The sequence below is a fragment of the Polyodon spathula genome, chromosome 10, assembly GCF_017654505.1.
Source record: "Polyodon spathula isolate WHYD16114869_AA chromosome 10, ASM1765450v1, whole genome shotgun sequence".
Taxonomy (NCBI): domain Eukaryota; kingdom Metazoa; phylum Chordata; class Actinopteri; order Acipenseriformes; family Polyodontidae; genus Polyodon; species Polyodon spathula.
Genome location: NC_054543.1, coordinates 26267986 through 26281273, shown reverse-complemented (window position 1 = coordinate 26281273; position 13288 = coordinate 26267986). Strand labels below are relative to the sequence as shown.

General features: G+C 38.8%; 1 protein-coding gene across 2 annotated transcripts in view; it reads left to right on the top strand.

Moving 5' to 3' along the window:
- LOC121322029 (mitogen-activated protein kinase kinase kinase 2) overlaps positions 1-13288 on the top strand; it is a 145059-nt gene that overhangs the window by 50482 nt on the left and 81289 nt on the right. For both annotated transcript variants that reach the window (XM_041261470.1, XM_041261468.1), the window contains exons 4-5: positions 9978-10018; positions 10278-10377. In XM_041261470.1, the coding sequence (XP_041117404.1) occupies positions 9978-10018; positions 10278-10377 (141 nt within the window). The remainder of the gene's footprint in view (positions 1-9977; positions 10019-10277; positions 10378-13288) is intronic.

Below are 13288 nucleotides of genomic sequence, written 5' to 3'. Positions count from 1 at the left end.
AACTGATAACGCCACTGTTTTATTGAATGTGGACAGTATTGTATCTTAAGGATATACGATATAGGTTTCTTTAAAGTCCAGTTGATCCGACACAGCTATATGTTTTTGAAGTAAAATTTAAAAAAAAAAAAAAAAAAAAAAAAAAAAAATACTGTCTGGTTTTTTTATATTTGATTTTTACATTTTTTTTTTATATAAGTCGTGCCGTGACAGAGTCTACTGTGGTAGCACACTCTGATTTGTAAATGTAACGAGTTCATACACCTGCAAAGTAAACATCAATCAAGCATTTTTATATACACAATACACAGAAATGCGTTATGTTATTCATTCTACTCGCCCAGTTGAACATCATGATTAAGGCCAGTTTGTAAGGTTTTGAGTGTCGCCGGAATGGATTTTTTTCGTTATGACATTTTTTTTGTAAGAATAATAATTAATTATAAATACGCTCCTAAAATGTTAATTGTAGCTTACTATGATTTCTCAGTAAATGAGCAGTCTCTGTACAATTAGCAACATTGACATACAGCAGACTGGACAGCTGCATAAAAACAGCCAGAAATTACAGTTAACAGAACTGTTTGTCCCGCCTCAGCTAACTTATGATTGGACTGCTGCGAGAAAATACAGGTCTTTGGTTGGTTGTTCGTATCACCAGTCTGGCTTTAGCAAACGCTAGCATGCCTTTCACAGCAAGAGTGCCCTGACGGTGATAGTTGCAGCTACACACACCCCTACACCCATAATACGCAGCAACCTATGGAATAGCAATGGGCCACAAGATGGGTGTATGATGTACTTATACAATTAATTTCCAGATGTGTGACAACACACAGCAAAGATAACAGGCATGACCCCCCTCCCCTCTTCATCCTTCTCTCAATCTTCATTTCCATACTTTGATGGTACACGTTGGATGTCGATGTGCATGTGGAGCAGTGAAGAACACATATAACTGTATATATAAACAGAGTACCGCTGTCCATCATATCAATACAATACCCAGTAATAAAACACTGATCCGCCCATACAGTGTGTGCGGATGTGGGGGGAGGGCTCTGTACTATTGCGTGTAAAACAGTGCATCGCAGTTCATGCGAATATCATCATTATCATAACGGACAAGCAGTTGATCAGAAAACCGTTGAAGCGTATTGAGCACAGCTTACTATTCATCCACCTCCCAGTAATGCATACTTAATGGGCTCCATCTGTGTCTGGCTGTGGTGTGGCATACTCTAATTGGCAATTACGATGACACCTAAATACTAAGCAATTGTACTGCACATGGTACCAAGGTCATCATGTAACACTGCTTCTACCTAGGTGAGGACATTGGGGTGGGGCTGGTATCCCAGAGTGGACTGTTACTCCGACACTATTTGAGCCAGCGGTGCGCAGTTATTGGAACTAGCGCATCACAATTATCGCGCAGATATTGATATATTCAGATGAATTAAGGCTTTCGCCCATTTCAAATTTGATTGCACTATGTGCATATTGAATGTCCACCTAGAATACATTTGCATTACATGTTTCTAATTACCAATGCATTACCGTATGCTAATAGGACCGTGTTAAAGGAACAGAACAGACATTTGCACAACAAGGAAGGCAGTGTGCTGGACAGAGGTGAGCATGTTTCCACACTCGTCTGTTGGGCATGGGAATCCGCTATAAACGTCACTAGGATATGAACATGTTCTATATGTTATTATGGAAACAAAAAGAGGCTTATTGCTTTTATGTTTTTGCCGCAAATTGACTATGGTGATGCAAACCTATATACTCCATCACCATAGTCAATTTGCGGCAAAAACATACAAGCAATAAGCCTCTTTTTTGTAAACAGTTAAACAAGGCAGTCTTCCCAGCGACAGCGAGTGGGAGAAGTACAGGCGTGGAAAAGTACAGAGCAGTTTCGAAGCAGAAAGGAGAAATTGCATCTTGAATTGCTTTAATCAGAAAACAGAGGACATTGGGGAAACATAGCAGCAGCTCAAAGTCAGACAGACGCGTGTGTTTTTCTGATAACAAACAAGCTGAAACTCGGAGCAGCTGATTCAAATTCAGCGCCGTTTTGAGACACGGGCGAGGGGAGGAGCCGACAGCACAGCAGAACAACGCAGTTAAACAAGGCAGTCTTCCCAGCGACAGCGAGTGGGAGAAGTACAGGCGTGGAAAAGTACAGAGCAGTTTCGAAGCAGTTTGAAAGCAGGTTGACGGCTGCAGAAGAAACTAAACTTCAAAAAAAAAAAACCTCAACATGGTCTTCAAGCCTGTAATCTGTGACACCTGCTTGATGTGGGAAATCCGAGAAAACCCAGTGGAGCTAAACCAAGTGTGCGTAAAGTGCCGCGCGATCCAGGATTTGCATAAACTAGTAAGTATGCTAGAAATGGAGCTGGAAGAAGTGAGACAGCAACAGGATCTTGAGGAACTGGCACACCCACAATTCATGGAAGTCTGCATCACCCCTAACAGACTGAAAGCCACCAGGGAGATAGGTCAGAACAGCTGGGTTCAGGTAGGCAGAAGCAGGGAAAAAAAGAAACTTCGTCAAACACCACCACCAGAAATCAAAACAACCAACAGATTTGAGTCACTTCAGAATTGTGATGAGCAGAACCAACAACAAGAGAATGAAAGGAACAACATACAGGACCCTATTGACAGTGGTGACCAGACAGCAAAAAGAAGGGAGGTCATGATTGTTGGGGACTCCATATTGAGAAACACAGCAAGTTCAATTCGCAGTTTGGACCCCCTTACTACAACAGTGTGCTGCCTTCCGGGAGCCTCGGTCAAGCACATCACTGAGAACGTGGACAGGCTCCTAGAACGAACAGGAGACGACCCGGTAGTAGTCGTCCACATCGGTACAAACAACATTGGAAGAGACAGACCAAAATCCCTGCAAAATAAATTCAGAGAGCTAGGAAGGAAATTAAAAGAGAAAACCAAAACTGTGGTATTTTCTGGTATACTACCCGCACCTTGCAAAGGACCATATGGACAGCTGGAAATAATTAATCAAAACGAATGGCTGAAGACGTGGTGCACACGGGAAGGCTTCACCTATCTTGATCATTGGACCACATTCTACAACGAGGACTATCTGTATAGACGGGATGGACTGCATTTAAATAACAAGGGAACTAGTCTACTCGGAGAAAAGATCCTCGAGCAGGTTCGGAAGCATTTAAACTAGAAAGGAAGGGGGGAGAAATCAACAAAAAAACAGAAGGGAGACCGCAACAAAACAAGAACAAAAACTCAGGTAAGACATTTATCTAAATGCTAGAAGTATCAGAAACAAAATTCTAGAACTTGAAGCTACTGCACTAACAGGTAACTATGATGTGATAGGTGTTACAGAAACGTGGTTATCTGAGAGTGATGGGGACGAATATAATATTTGTGGGTATACACTGTATAGGAAAGACAGGCAGGACAGAAGAGGAGGAGGGGTAGCGCTATACATAAGAAACAGTCTTGAAGCCCAGGTGTTAAACCTGGACAAAGAAAATAAAACCGAATCAATATGGGTCAGAATAACAGACAAAAATTCAAAAGGCATAATAATAGGAGCATGCTATAGACCGCCAGATTCAGACGGTGAGCACAATAATCTGTTATACAATGACATTAGAAATGTGTGTAGCAAAGGAGAAGCCATACTAATGGGGGATTTCAACTTCCCCCAAATAAAATGGGAAAACCCGGTGGGTAGCGCGAAGGATGAAATAGAAATGGTGGAAATGACAAATGACTGCTTCCTAACACAATTTGTGAAGGCACCCACTAGAGGGGAGGCATGCCTTGATTTAGTCTTTTCAAATAACGAAGATAGAATAACTAAAACAGAGGTCAGAGAACCACTGGCAAACTCAGACCACAACATGGTCTCATTTGAAGTGTTTTTTAAATCCCCAAAAGTAAAGACTAAAGCTAAGGTTTACAATTTTAGAAAAGCAAACTATGAAGGCATGAAACAGAGACTAACAGAAGTAGATTGGAGTAAAATAGAGAAAACACCCACAGAAGAAGGATGGTTGTTCTTCAAAAATGTAGTACTAGAGGCGCAAAACAATTATATCCCTAAAGTAGACAAATCTAAATGTAAAACTAAATTGCCAAAATGGTTTAATAGATCAATTAAAAAAAATATTCAGCGAAAAAAGGCACTTTACAGAGCATTAAAAAAGGACCAAAAAGAAAGTACGCAGAAAGAGTACACAGAACTGCAAATGCAAGTCAAAAAGGAAGTTAGAAAGGCCAAGAGAGAAATAGAAATGAACATTGCTAAGGGAGCTAAAACCAATTCCAAAATGTTTTTCCAATATTACAACAGCAAGAGAACATTCAAAGAGGAGATTAAATGTTTAAGAGATACAAATGGCAAAATCGTAGAGGAAGAAAAAAAAATAGCAAATATGTTAAATGATTACTTTTCACAAGTTTTTACAAAGGAGGATACGGACAACATGCCCCACATGTCACCCAGTTCCTATCCAGTTTTAAATAACTTTAGCATAACTGAGGCAGAAGTGTTAAAGGGACTAGGAGCTCTTAAAATAAACAAATCCCCTGGGCCGGATGAGATCCTCCCAGTAGTACTCAAAGAAATGAAAGAAGTAATTTACAAACCGCTAACCAAGATCATGCAGCAGTCTCTTGACACAGGGGTGGTACCGACAGACTGGAAAATTGCAAACGTAATACCGATCCACAAAAAGGGAAACAAAACTGAACCAGGTAACTACAGACCAGTAAGCCTGACTTCTATTATATGCAAATTTATGGAAACTATAATAAGATCCAAAATGGAAAATTACCTATATGGTAACAGGGTACTGGGAGACAGTCAACATGGTTTTAGGAAAGGGAGATCGTGTCTAACTAACTTGCTTGATTTTTTTGAGGATGCAACATCGATAATGGATAATTGCAAAGCATATGACATGGTTTATTTAGATTTCCAGAAAGCTTTTGACAAAGTCCCGCACAAAAGATTAATTCTCAAACTGAACGCAGTTGGGATTCAAGGAAACACATGTACATGGATTAGGGAGTGGTTAACATGTAGAAAACAGAAAGTACTGATTAGAGGAAAAACCTCAGAATGGAGTGTGGTAACCAGCGGTGTACCACAGGGATCAGTATTAGGTCCTCTGCTATTCCTAATCTACATTAATGATTTAGATTCTGGTATAGTAAGCAAACTTGTTAAATTTGCAGACGACACAAAAGTAGGAGGAGTGGCAAACACTGTTGCAGCAGCAAAGGTCATTCAAAATGATCTAGACAAGATTCAGAACTGGGCAGACACATGGCAAATGACATTTAATAGAGAAAAGTGTAAGGTACTGCACGCAGGAAATAAAAATGTACATTATAAATATCATATGGGAGATATAGAAATTGGAGAAGGAATCTATGAAAAAGACCTAGGAGTTTTTGTTGACTCAGAAATGTCTTCATCTAGGCAATGTGGGGAAGCTATAAAAAAGGCTAACAAGATGCTCGGATACATTGTGAAAAGTGTTGAATTTAAATCAAGGGAAGTAATGTTAAAACTGTACAATGCACTTGTAAGACCTCATCTTGAATATTGTGTGCAGTTCTGGTCACCTCGCTATAAAAAAGATATTGCTGCTCTAGAAAGAGTGCAAAGAAGAGCGACCAGAATTATTCCGGGCTTAAAAGGCATGTCATATGCAGACAGGCTAAAAGAATTGAATCTGTTCAGTCTTGAACAAAGAAGACTACGTGGCGACCTAATTCAAGCATTCAAAATTCTAAAAGGTATTGACAGTGTCGACCCAAGGGACTTTTTCAGCCTGAAAAAAGAAACAAGGACCAGGGGTCACAAATGGAGTTTAGAAAAAGGGGCATTCAGAACAGAAAATAGGAGACACTTTTTTACATAGAGAATTGTGAGGGTCTGGAATCAACTCCCCAGTAATGTTGTTGAAGCTGACACCCTGGGATCCTTCAAGAAGCTGCTTGATGAGATTTTGGGATCAATAAGCTACTAACAACCAAACGAGCAAGATGGGCCGAATGGCCTCCTCTCGTTTGTAAACTTTCTTATGTTCTTATGTTCTTGAACTGGAACAAGATTTAATACTCATCATTGTATATTACAATTTGGTAGGCTTGACTTCTTTGGCTTTACGCAGGTTGAAGCACCGGTATATTCTGGTATATAAGGCTGTTCAATGTAAATTACCCTCTTATTTAAATGAATACCTTATAGCTTCCCATAGTAACCATAGCCTCAGATCTCATTCTTTTTTGCATTTTAAAATTCCAAATGTGCGTACTGAGGCTGGTAAAGGATCCTTTGATTATTATGCCCCATGGTCCTGGAATGAGTTCCAGTCCAAACTAAAGCTGCAGACCGAGATATACTTATTGCAATTTAAGAGAAATCTGCATGATTTTGTGACTGAGAGTTGTAATTGTTTTAAATAGTTGACTACTTTTTTGTATTTTGATTATTGTTTTAAATGTGATTTACCTATGTCTTAATTTTATTTTACTGTGTATTTGTTCTTGTTGTCTGATTGACTTGCTGCTACCTGCTTGGCTAGGTCTCACTAGTAAAAGAGGTTTTAATCTCAATGTGACTACCTAGTTAAATAAATAAATATACAAATATATTAGTACTTGTATTACCCCAAAGTGGTTGCCGACTGTGCAATATCTCCCTATTTTTTTTAAATTTTTTAAACTTTTTTAGTAGATCAACAGTTAGTACTAGGCTATATATATATATATATATATAAAAAACACATACTAATATATTTGTGCACAGTTTTTGCAAAGGCTTTGTTGGGCGCACAAGGCGTTGTCTTATGTATTATAGATTATAAAACGACAACTCGTCTAGAAAAAAAATGGTCTCTAAACAAGGTGTCTAGAAGGGCTAGTATTCCGATAGTATCCTAATACTAAGTGGGTATTCAGTAACATGTTTTCAGAGTACTGATATCCAGAATACGGACTTACTAATTCGGAATACCCTGTTTACATGGCATGGAATAGCTATTCAAATTTCCCACTATTCCGAATACAACTGGAATCCTGATAAAACAGGACAACTGGAACAGGTGCCCGGATAGCAATATGGGTGCAGTTAATTGCACCCACCGCGCATGGCAGGTGCGCGACCTCATAAAAACCCAGCATTATCTCCTCCCTGTTTTCTCTGGTACTGGGGAATTTAATATGTTCCTCAGAACGTCTCAGCAACGCGGTTATGAACCAGTCGAGGTGGCGGGACACGGCTGACTGGGTGATCCCCACTGTATCACCTGCTACCTTCAGGAAGGTCCCGGTAGCCAGAATACATATACAGACAAACATTACCATTTGCTCAGACAAGGCATGACTGCGCAGGTTTGTTATGGCCAGGTCATCATGCAGCATGTGGCATAGGTCGAGACGATACCTGGACACATGTTGCTCATTGCTGAGCTCCTCATGTGTGCCGAGGCCGGTACACCCTATCTTTGCCTATGTCGGGGTTGCTGTTTCTGGGTGTGCCTTGCATCATTCACATCCAAATGGTGACGACACGCTGTGTGCTACCCACATTTCCCATTGTTGCCTGTTTGTAGTCAGTGCTGGAATGGCAGTGTGCACGGCGTTAACGCAGTCCTTTTATAATCCTTATACAGCGCAGAATGGATTGTGACGTGCAAAAAGATGTTTTGAATATGGCAACTTGGCACAATTTCGGCACAACGGCTACCTTCGACGCGCATAACACTCTGTGCGTTGCGCAAATCTTTTGAATATCGGGCCCATAGTCCTTACCTAGGCTTTCGCAGAAATTTAGACAACCTGACGCAGATATGAAGTGGATTTTATAGCTATTAGCGCCAATAAGGATTATAAAAAAGATCTCTTGGAAAGAGATCTGATTCAATGTGGAACAGGCAACGTAGATACCGGGAGGTTCACGTTGTGTGGAGTTCATCAGACAAGGTAAGAATTAATTTTAAAAGTTTGTTTTTTTGTAAAGGTTGTTTTTTGTTTTTCTTGTTTTTTTCTTGTTTTTTTTTTTTTTTTTTACGAAACCTAAACATCTTATTTTATTTATTTAGATTTATTCATGCTTAAGTTTTAAACTTGAAAGGGTATATTTACGCAAACAAATTTTTTTAAAATCAAAATGAGACCTCCGTCCGCAAGCGCCGACAATCTTGTTTGGTGTTGTATGAAGTCTAAACATTGAATAAATATATGTGTGTGTGTGTGTGTGTGTGTGTGTGTGTATCTATATATATATATATATATATATATATATATATATATATATATATATATATATATATATATATATATATATATATATATATATGTGTGTATACACACACACACACACACACACACACACACACACACATACAGTGGCTTTCAAAAGTATTCATCCCCCTTTGACTTTTCCACATTTTGTGTTACAAAATGGAATGAAATGGATTTAATTAGGAGTTTTTGTAACTGATCAACACAAAAAAAGTCCATACTGTCAAAGTGAAAAATAAAATCTACAAATTGTTCTAAATTAATTACAAATATAAAATAGAAAATAATTGATTGCATAAGTATTCACCCCCTTTGCTATAACACACCTAAATAAGCTCTGGTGCAACCAGTTGTCTTTAGAAGTCACATAATTAGTTGAATGGAGTCCAGCTGTGTGGAGTAAGGTTGTTTCACATGATTTCAGGTTAAATACAACTGTCTATGGGAGGTCCCATAGTTGGTTAGTTCATTTCCTAACAAAAACTACATCATGAAGATGAAGGAACATTCAAAGCAAATCCGGAATAAGGTTCTGAAAAGGCGCCAATTAGGGGTAGGATATAAAAACATTTTGAAGGCATTGAATATCCCCCGAAGCACAGTAAAATCAATTATTAAAAATGGAGAGAATATGGCACAACTGTGAATCTGTCTAGACCAGGCCGTTCTCAAAAACTGAGTATCCGGGCAAGAAGGGCACTAGACAGGGAGGCCACCAAGAGGCCTATGGCAACTCTAAAGGAGTTACAGTCTTCCAAGGCTAAGCTGGGAGACACTGCATATGGCAACAATAGCCTGGGTGCTTCACAAAACTGGCCTTTATGGAAGAGTGGCAAAAAGAAAGCCATTGTTGAAGAATACTCACATCAAATCTCAGCTAGTTTGCCAGAAGGCATGTGGGAGACTCTGAGACCAAGTGGAAGATGATTCTATGGTCTGATGAGATCAAAATAGAGCTTTTTGGCCTCAAGGCTAAGCGCTATGTTTGGCGCAAGCCTAACACTGCACATCATCCTGAGAACCAGTGGAATATACCCCGCTTCATACACGCATACACGGTAGCAGTGCCATACAGAGTTTCTACGTATAATGATTTGATAGTGGATTTTAATACAACTTTTGTTTAATAGGCATTATACAAATCAAAATATCTAATTTTGCATGTGAGTGATATTTAGTGTGATTTATAGTATTCACACATTGTCAAACGGTTTCTGTTAACAAAAAAAAAAAAAGTGCCAATGAGGCCGTCTTTCATCATTTCTTTCATCCCGTCCCCCGGGTTTGTATATGCTTACCTTTCCTGGTTTCTGACGCCGCCGCCACTTTCGGCCGTCTCTGTGACAGCTTAAATTATACCAAAATCAAAATATCTAATTTTGCATTTTAGTGAGATTTTACGTCTGGGTTTTTTTTTTTTTGTGTTACTTACGGAATTCCACCTGATGAACCTTTGAAGGTTTAAAACTAATTTTGAATTCCTGTCTAGCGAACAAACCTTCGAACACAGCCCTAATACCTGCTGACAAATACTGCTTAAGGGGAATTGCTCTGAAAAAATTGTATAAGCACACCCTTAAAATATATGTTGCTGACATCTTTGTTATATCAGTTAAACAAATTGATGTTAATTACAGCATGTCTTTTTATTTCAGAATGGTGTCAGAGTGAAGTTTGACTATAGAGGTGAAAAGAGGTGAGATTTTAACTATTTATCCCAATTCAATAGTGAATGCTTTAAATACTTCTGTATGGTTTGTAACATGGTATTACAATTGCATTTACAATTCATTATTTGAAATCACTTGGTTCTAATCTCCAAACCAAGATGTACTGGGCATTTATCTATATCGTAAGAATAGTTCATTCAAGCGTGATACAATTTGGTATGTATTCTTTTGTTCATGCTCTAGTTTTTGTATATTTAGTAAGCATTGTTTTTTTGTTTTTTTTAGAATTCTGCAGTTCCACCGCCCAGTGAAACTAGAGGACCTCTTTTCAAAGGCTAAGGTGGCATTTGGTCAATCAATGGACCTACATTACACAAACAATGAGGTATGGTGCAATAACTTATGCATGCATTGGCATACAAGTCCTATACTGATCTAGAAAAAAATCATTCTATACTAGGGATGAAACGATAGTAAATTTCCACGATATGAATAGTTGAGAGCCCATTCTTTCACGATACACTGATTATCACGATGGTAGCGTTTATTTTTCAAATACTTTGTTAACTGAATAAAAATAAATAAATAACAAGATGTGTCTTTTTTTCATTGTGGAATATGGTCTGCCACACAAGGAAGCTACAGACTTTAAAAAAGAGCAAGATTCTAGCAAGAATGAAAAAAATTACTAGCACACAGGTGGAAGAAAAATAATCTTAATGGTACTTATATTACCATCTTATAGTTGCAAAACATGATACCATTATTTAAGTCTGTCAAAATGGGACTGCAAGCTTTTTTGTTCCTGCTTTATTTGCACATTTTATTTGTGTATTTAAATGTACTTAAAAACAGTACGTTATTACAAAATATGAAGCACCTGTATTTCTTTCAATACACTTGCTTTACACACATGCTGCCAACTATTCTCAATTTTTCTTCAAATAGTCTGCAAAATAAATAAATTATTTTGTACTATACGTTTGTAAGTAAAATAGGCATGGGCGTGATGTTCTTTATGCATATTTTTTTTTGTCATTATTTCATTTATAATTTAAGATAACACATTTCAATACCGTTATCAACTTTGCCCAATGCAGCTTGTTTTTCTGGTGGCATAATAAACTAATAAATAAAAAAAAAAAAAAAGTATGTTACTAAAGTGACCTTGCTTGTTGACTGCTAATGTTTTTTAATTCCACTGGATGCCAAGTACAGAAGGGCATTTTTTGAAGTTGTTCCTTCTTTCGTTGTGCTTTTGCCACATTCGTACATCCTATGGTACTGTATTTCCCCGCTATATACAGTTGTATGCAAAAGTTTGGGCACCCCTGGAAAAAATGTATGTTACAATGAGTCTTTCAGTGAACAGAAGTTGACCTGACCTCTACAAAGTTAACCATGACACCTTTCTGCAAATTTTAATACAGGATTACTATTTATTTGCATTTATTACAGATTCAAAATAATAAACGTGAACATGTTCTCCTGCTCTGGATACAAGGTGTCGCGTTTGTTTTTTTTGTTTTTTTTTGCACATTGAATACACAGAGGGGCGTACTTACAAAGAATTTTCAAAATTGATCCGCTGGTAGGATGGGACCAACAAATCAGATTCTAGTTAACACGAGCAGGAAAGCAAGAGCACGGCCACTGTTTGTCTGGTAGAAATACTATGAATAGCAAGGTATGGCGTTCTTAGCAGCACTAGTATACACCGATGATTTTACCCTTATTTGGAGAGAAAAGCATCTGTTTTGCTTCCAGCCGCGTTTAATGAGTATGTGACTGCACGTCTGCTTTCTATGATTATCAAATAATTAAAAAATGTTAACAATATGATTATCATTCGTAATCACGATATATCGTACTATCGAAATATCGTTTCATCCCTATTCTATACTGTTATAAACTTCATCACAATATACAGGTAGCGGACAAAAAAATGGAAAAACCTGGGTAAATGAGGCACACCAAGTATATTGAAAGCAAGGGCTTCCACACAGGTGTGACTCATGCATTAATTAGGCAAATAAAATCCCAGCATGCTTATGGTCAAGTATAAAAATGCTGGACTGGCCTGGTTGCCTATAATTATGGCTAGCTTTGCTGCAAGAGGAGACCTCAGTGACTTTGAAAGAGGGGTGATTATTGGTGCGCTTTGGCAGGAACTTCAGTGACCAAGACAGCTCAACTTGCTGATGTTTCCCGAGCAACTGTGTCTAAGGTGATGTCGGCATGGAACTTCGAGGGAAAGACATCATCAGCAAAGGGCAACAGAGGGCGGAAGCGCATACTCCAAGAACGTGATATCCATGCATTCATTCGAAGTGCAAGGCAAAACAGGCTAGCAACTGCAGATTGATTGACTGCAAATTTCAACCTGGGGCACGAGCAGCCAGTTTCATCAAAAACGGTCCACCGAGAACTCCACAGAGCGTGATACCATAGTTGGATTGCAGTGCACAAACCGCTCATCACACCTGCAAAGCATGTGTGCGAGTCCAGTGGTGCAAAGAGCAGTGGAGAAATGTGATATGGTCAGATGAATAATCCTTCAGCATGTTCTGGACAAACGGATGAGTGCATGTGTGGCAGTAACCCCACTCTACAGCCCTGTGTGCTTGTTTCCAACAGTGAATGGTTCTGGTGGTTCCGTAATGTTGTGGGGTGCATTTTCCTGGCATGGTTTGGGTGCACTTATTCCTTTAGAAGGCAAGGAAAATGCTAATCGCTATTTAATGATACTGAGTGATCATCTTCACCCCATGTTGCAGCATTTCTTTCCTGTACTTTACTGTACTCTTCCGATACTTGTTGTATATAGTGTTTGCTTCGTTTGTGGTTTTGTCTGTCTATTTTGACCAACATGCCTGTTTGTTTTGGAAAATTGATTTGTTTTGTTTAAACTTTTTATTTATAATAAACTGGCGCAAGAGTGCAATTCACACACCAGTTCTGTTTGTCACTTCCTGGCCTGACGTCACCACCAGCCAGCCTGTTCACATTTGATTTCAGAACCTGTATAACAGCGCCTCCAAAACTCAGACCAGGAGAAATATTGCGGTTGCAGTTTATTTTATTAATTTTTTTAAACTGGGTCTCTGGGGGAAAAAAAAAAAAAAAAAAGACCTTTGAGACCTGGTTAACTAGGTGCGGCAGTTTGAAAAGTGCATCTCCAGGGGGCATACCCATACGAGGACCCACTTTTCTGGGAATTGCCTGGAAGAGATTGACACCTCAGACGACTGGTTCCACCTCAAGAGGAGAGCTAAGGAGCCCGAATGTCCACAGCC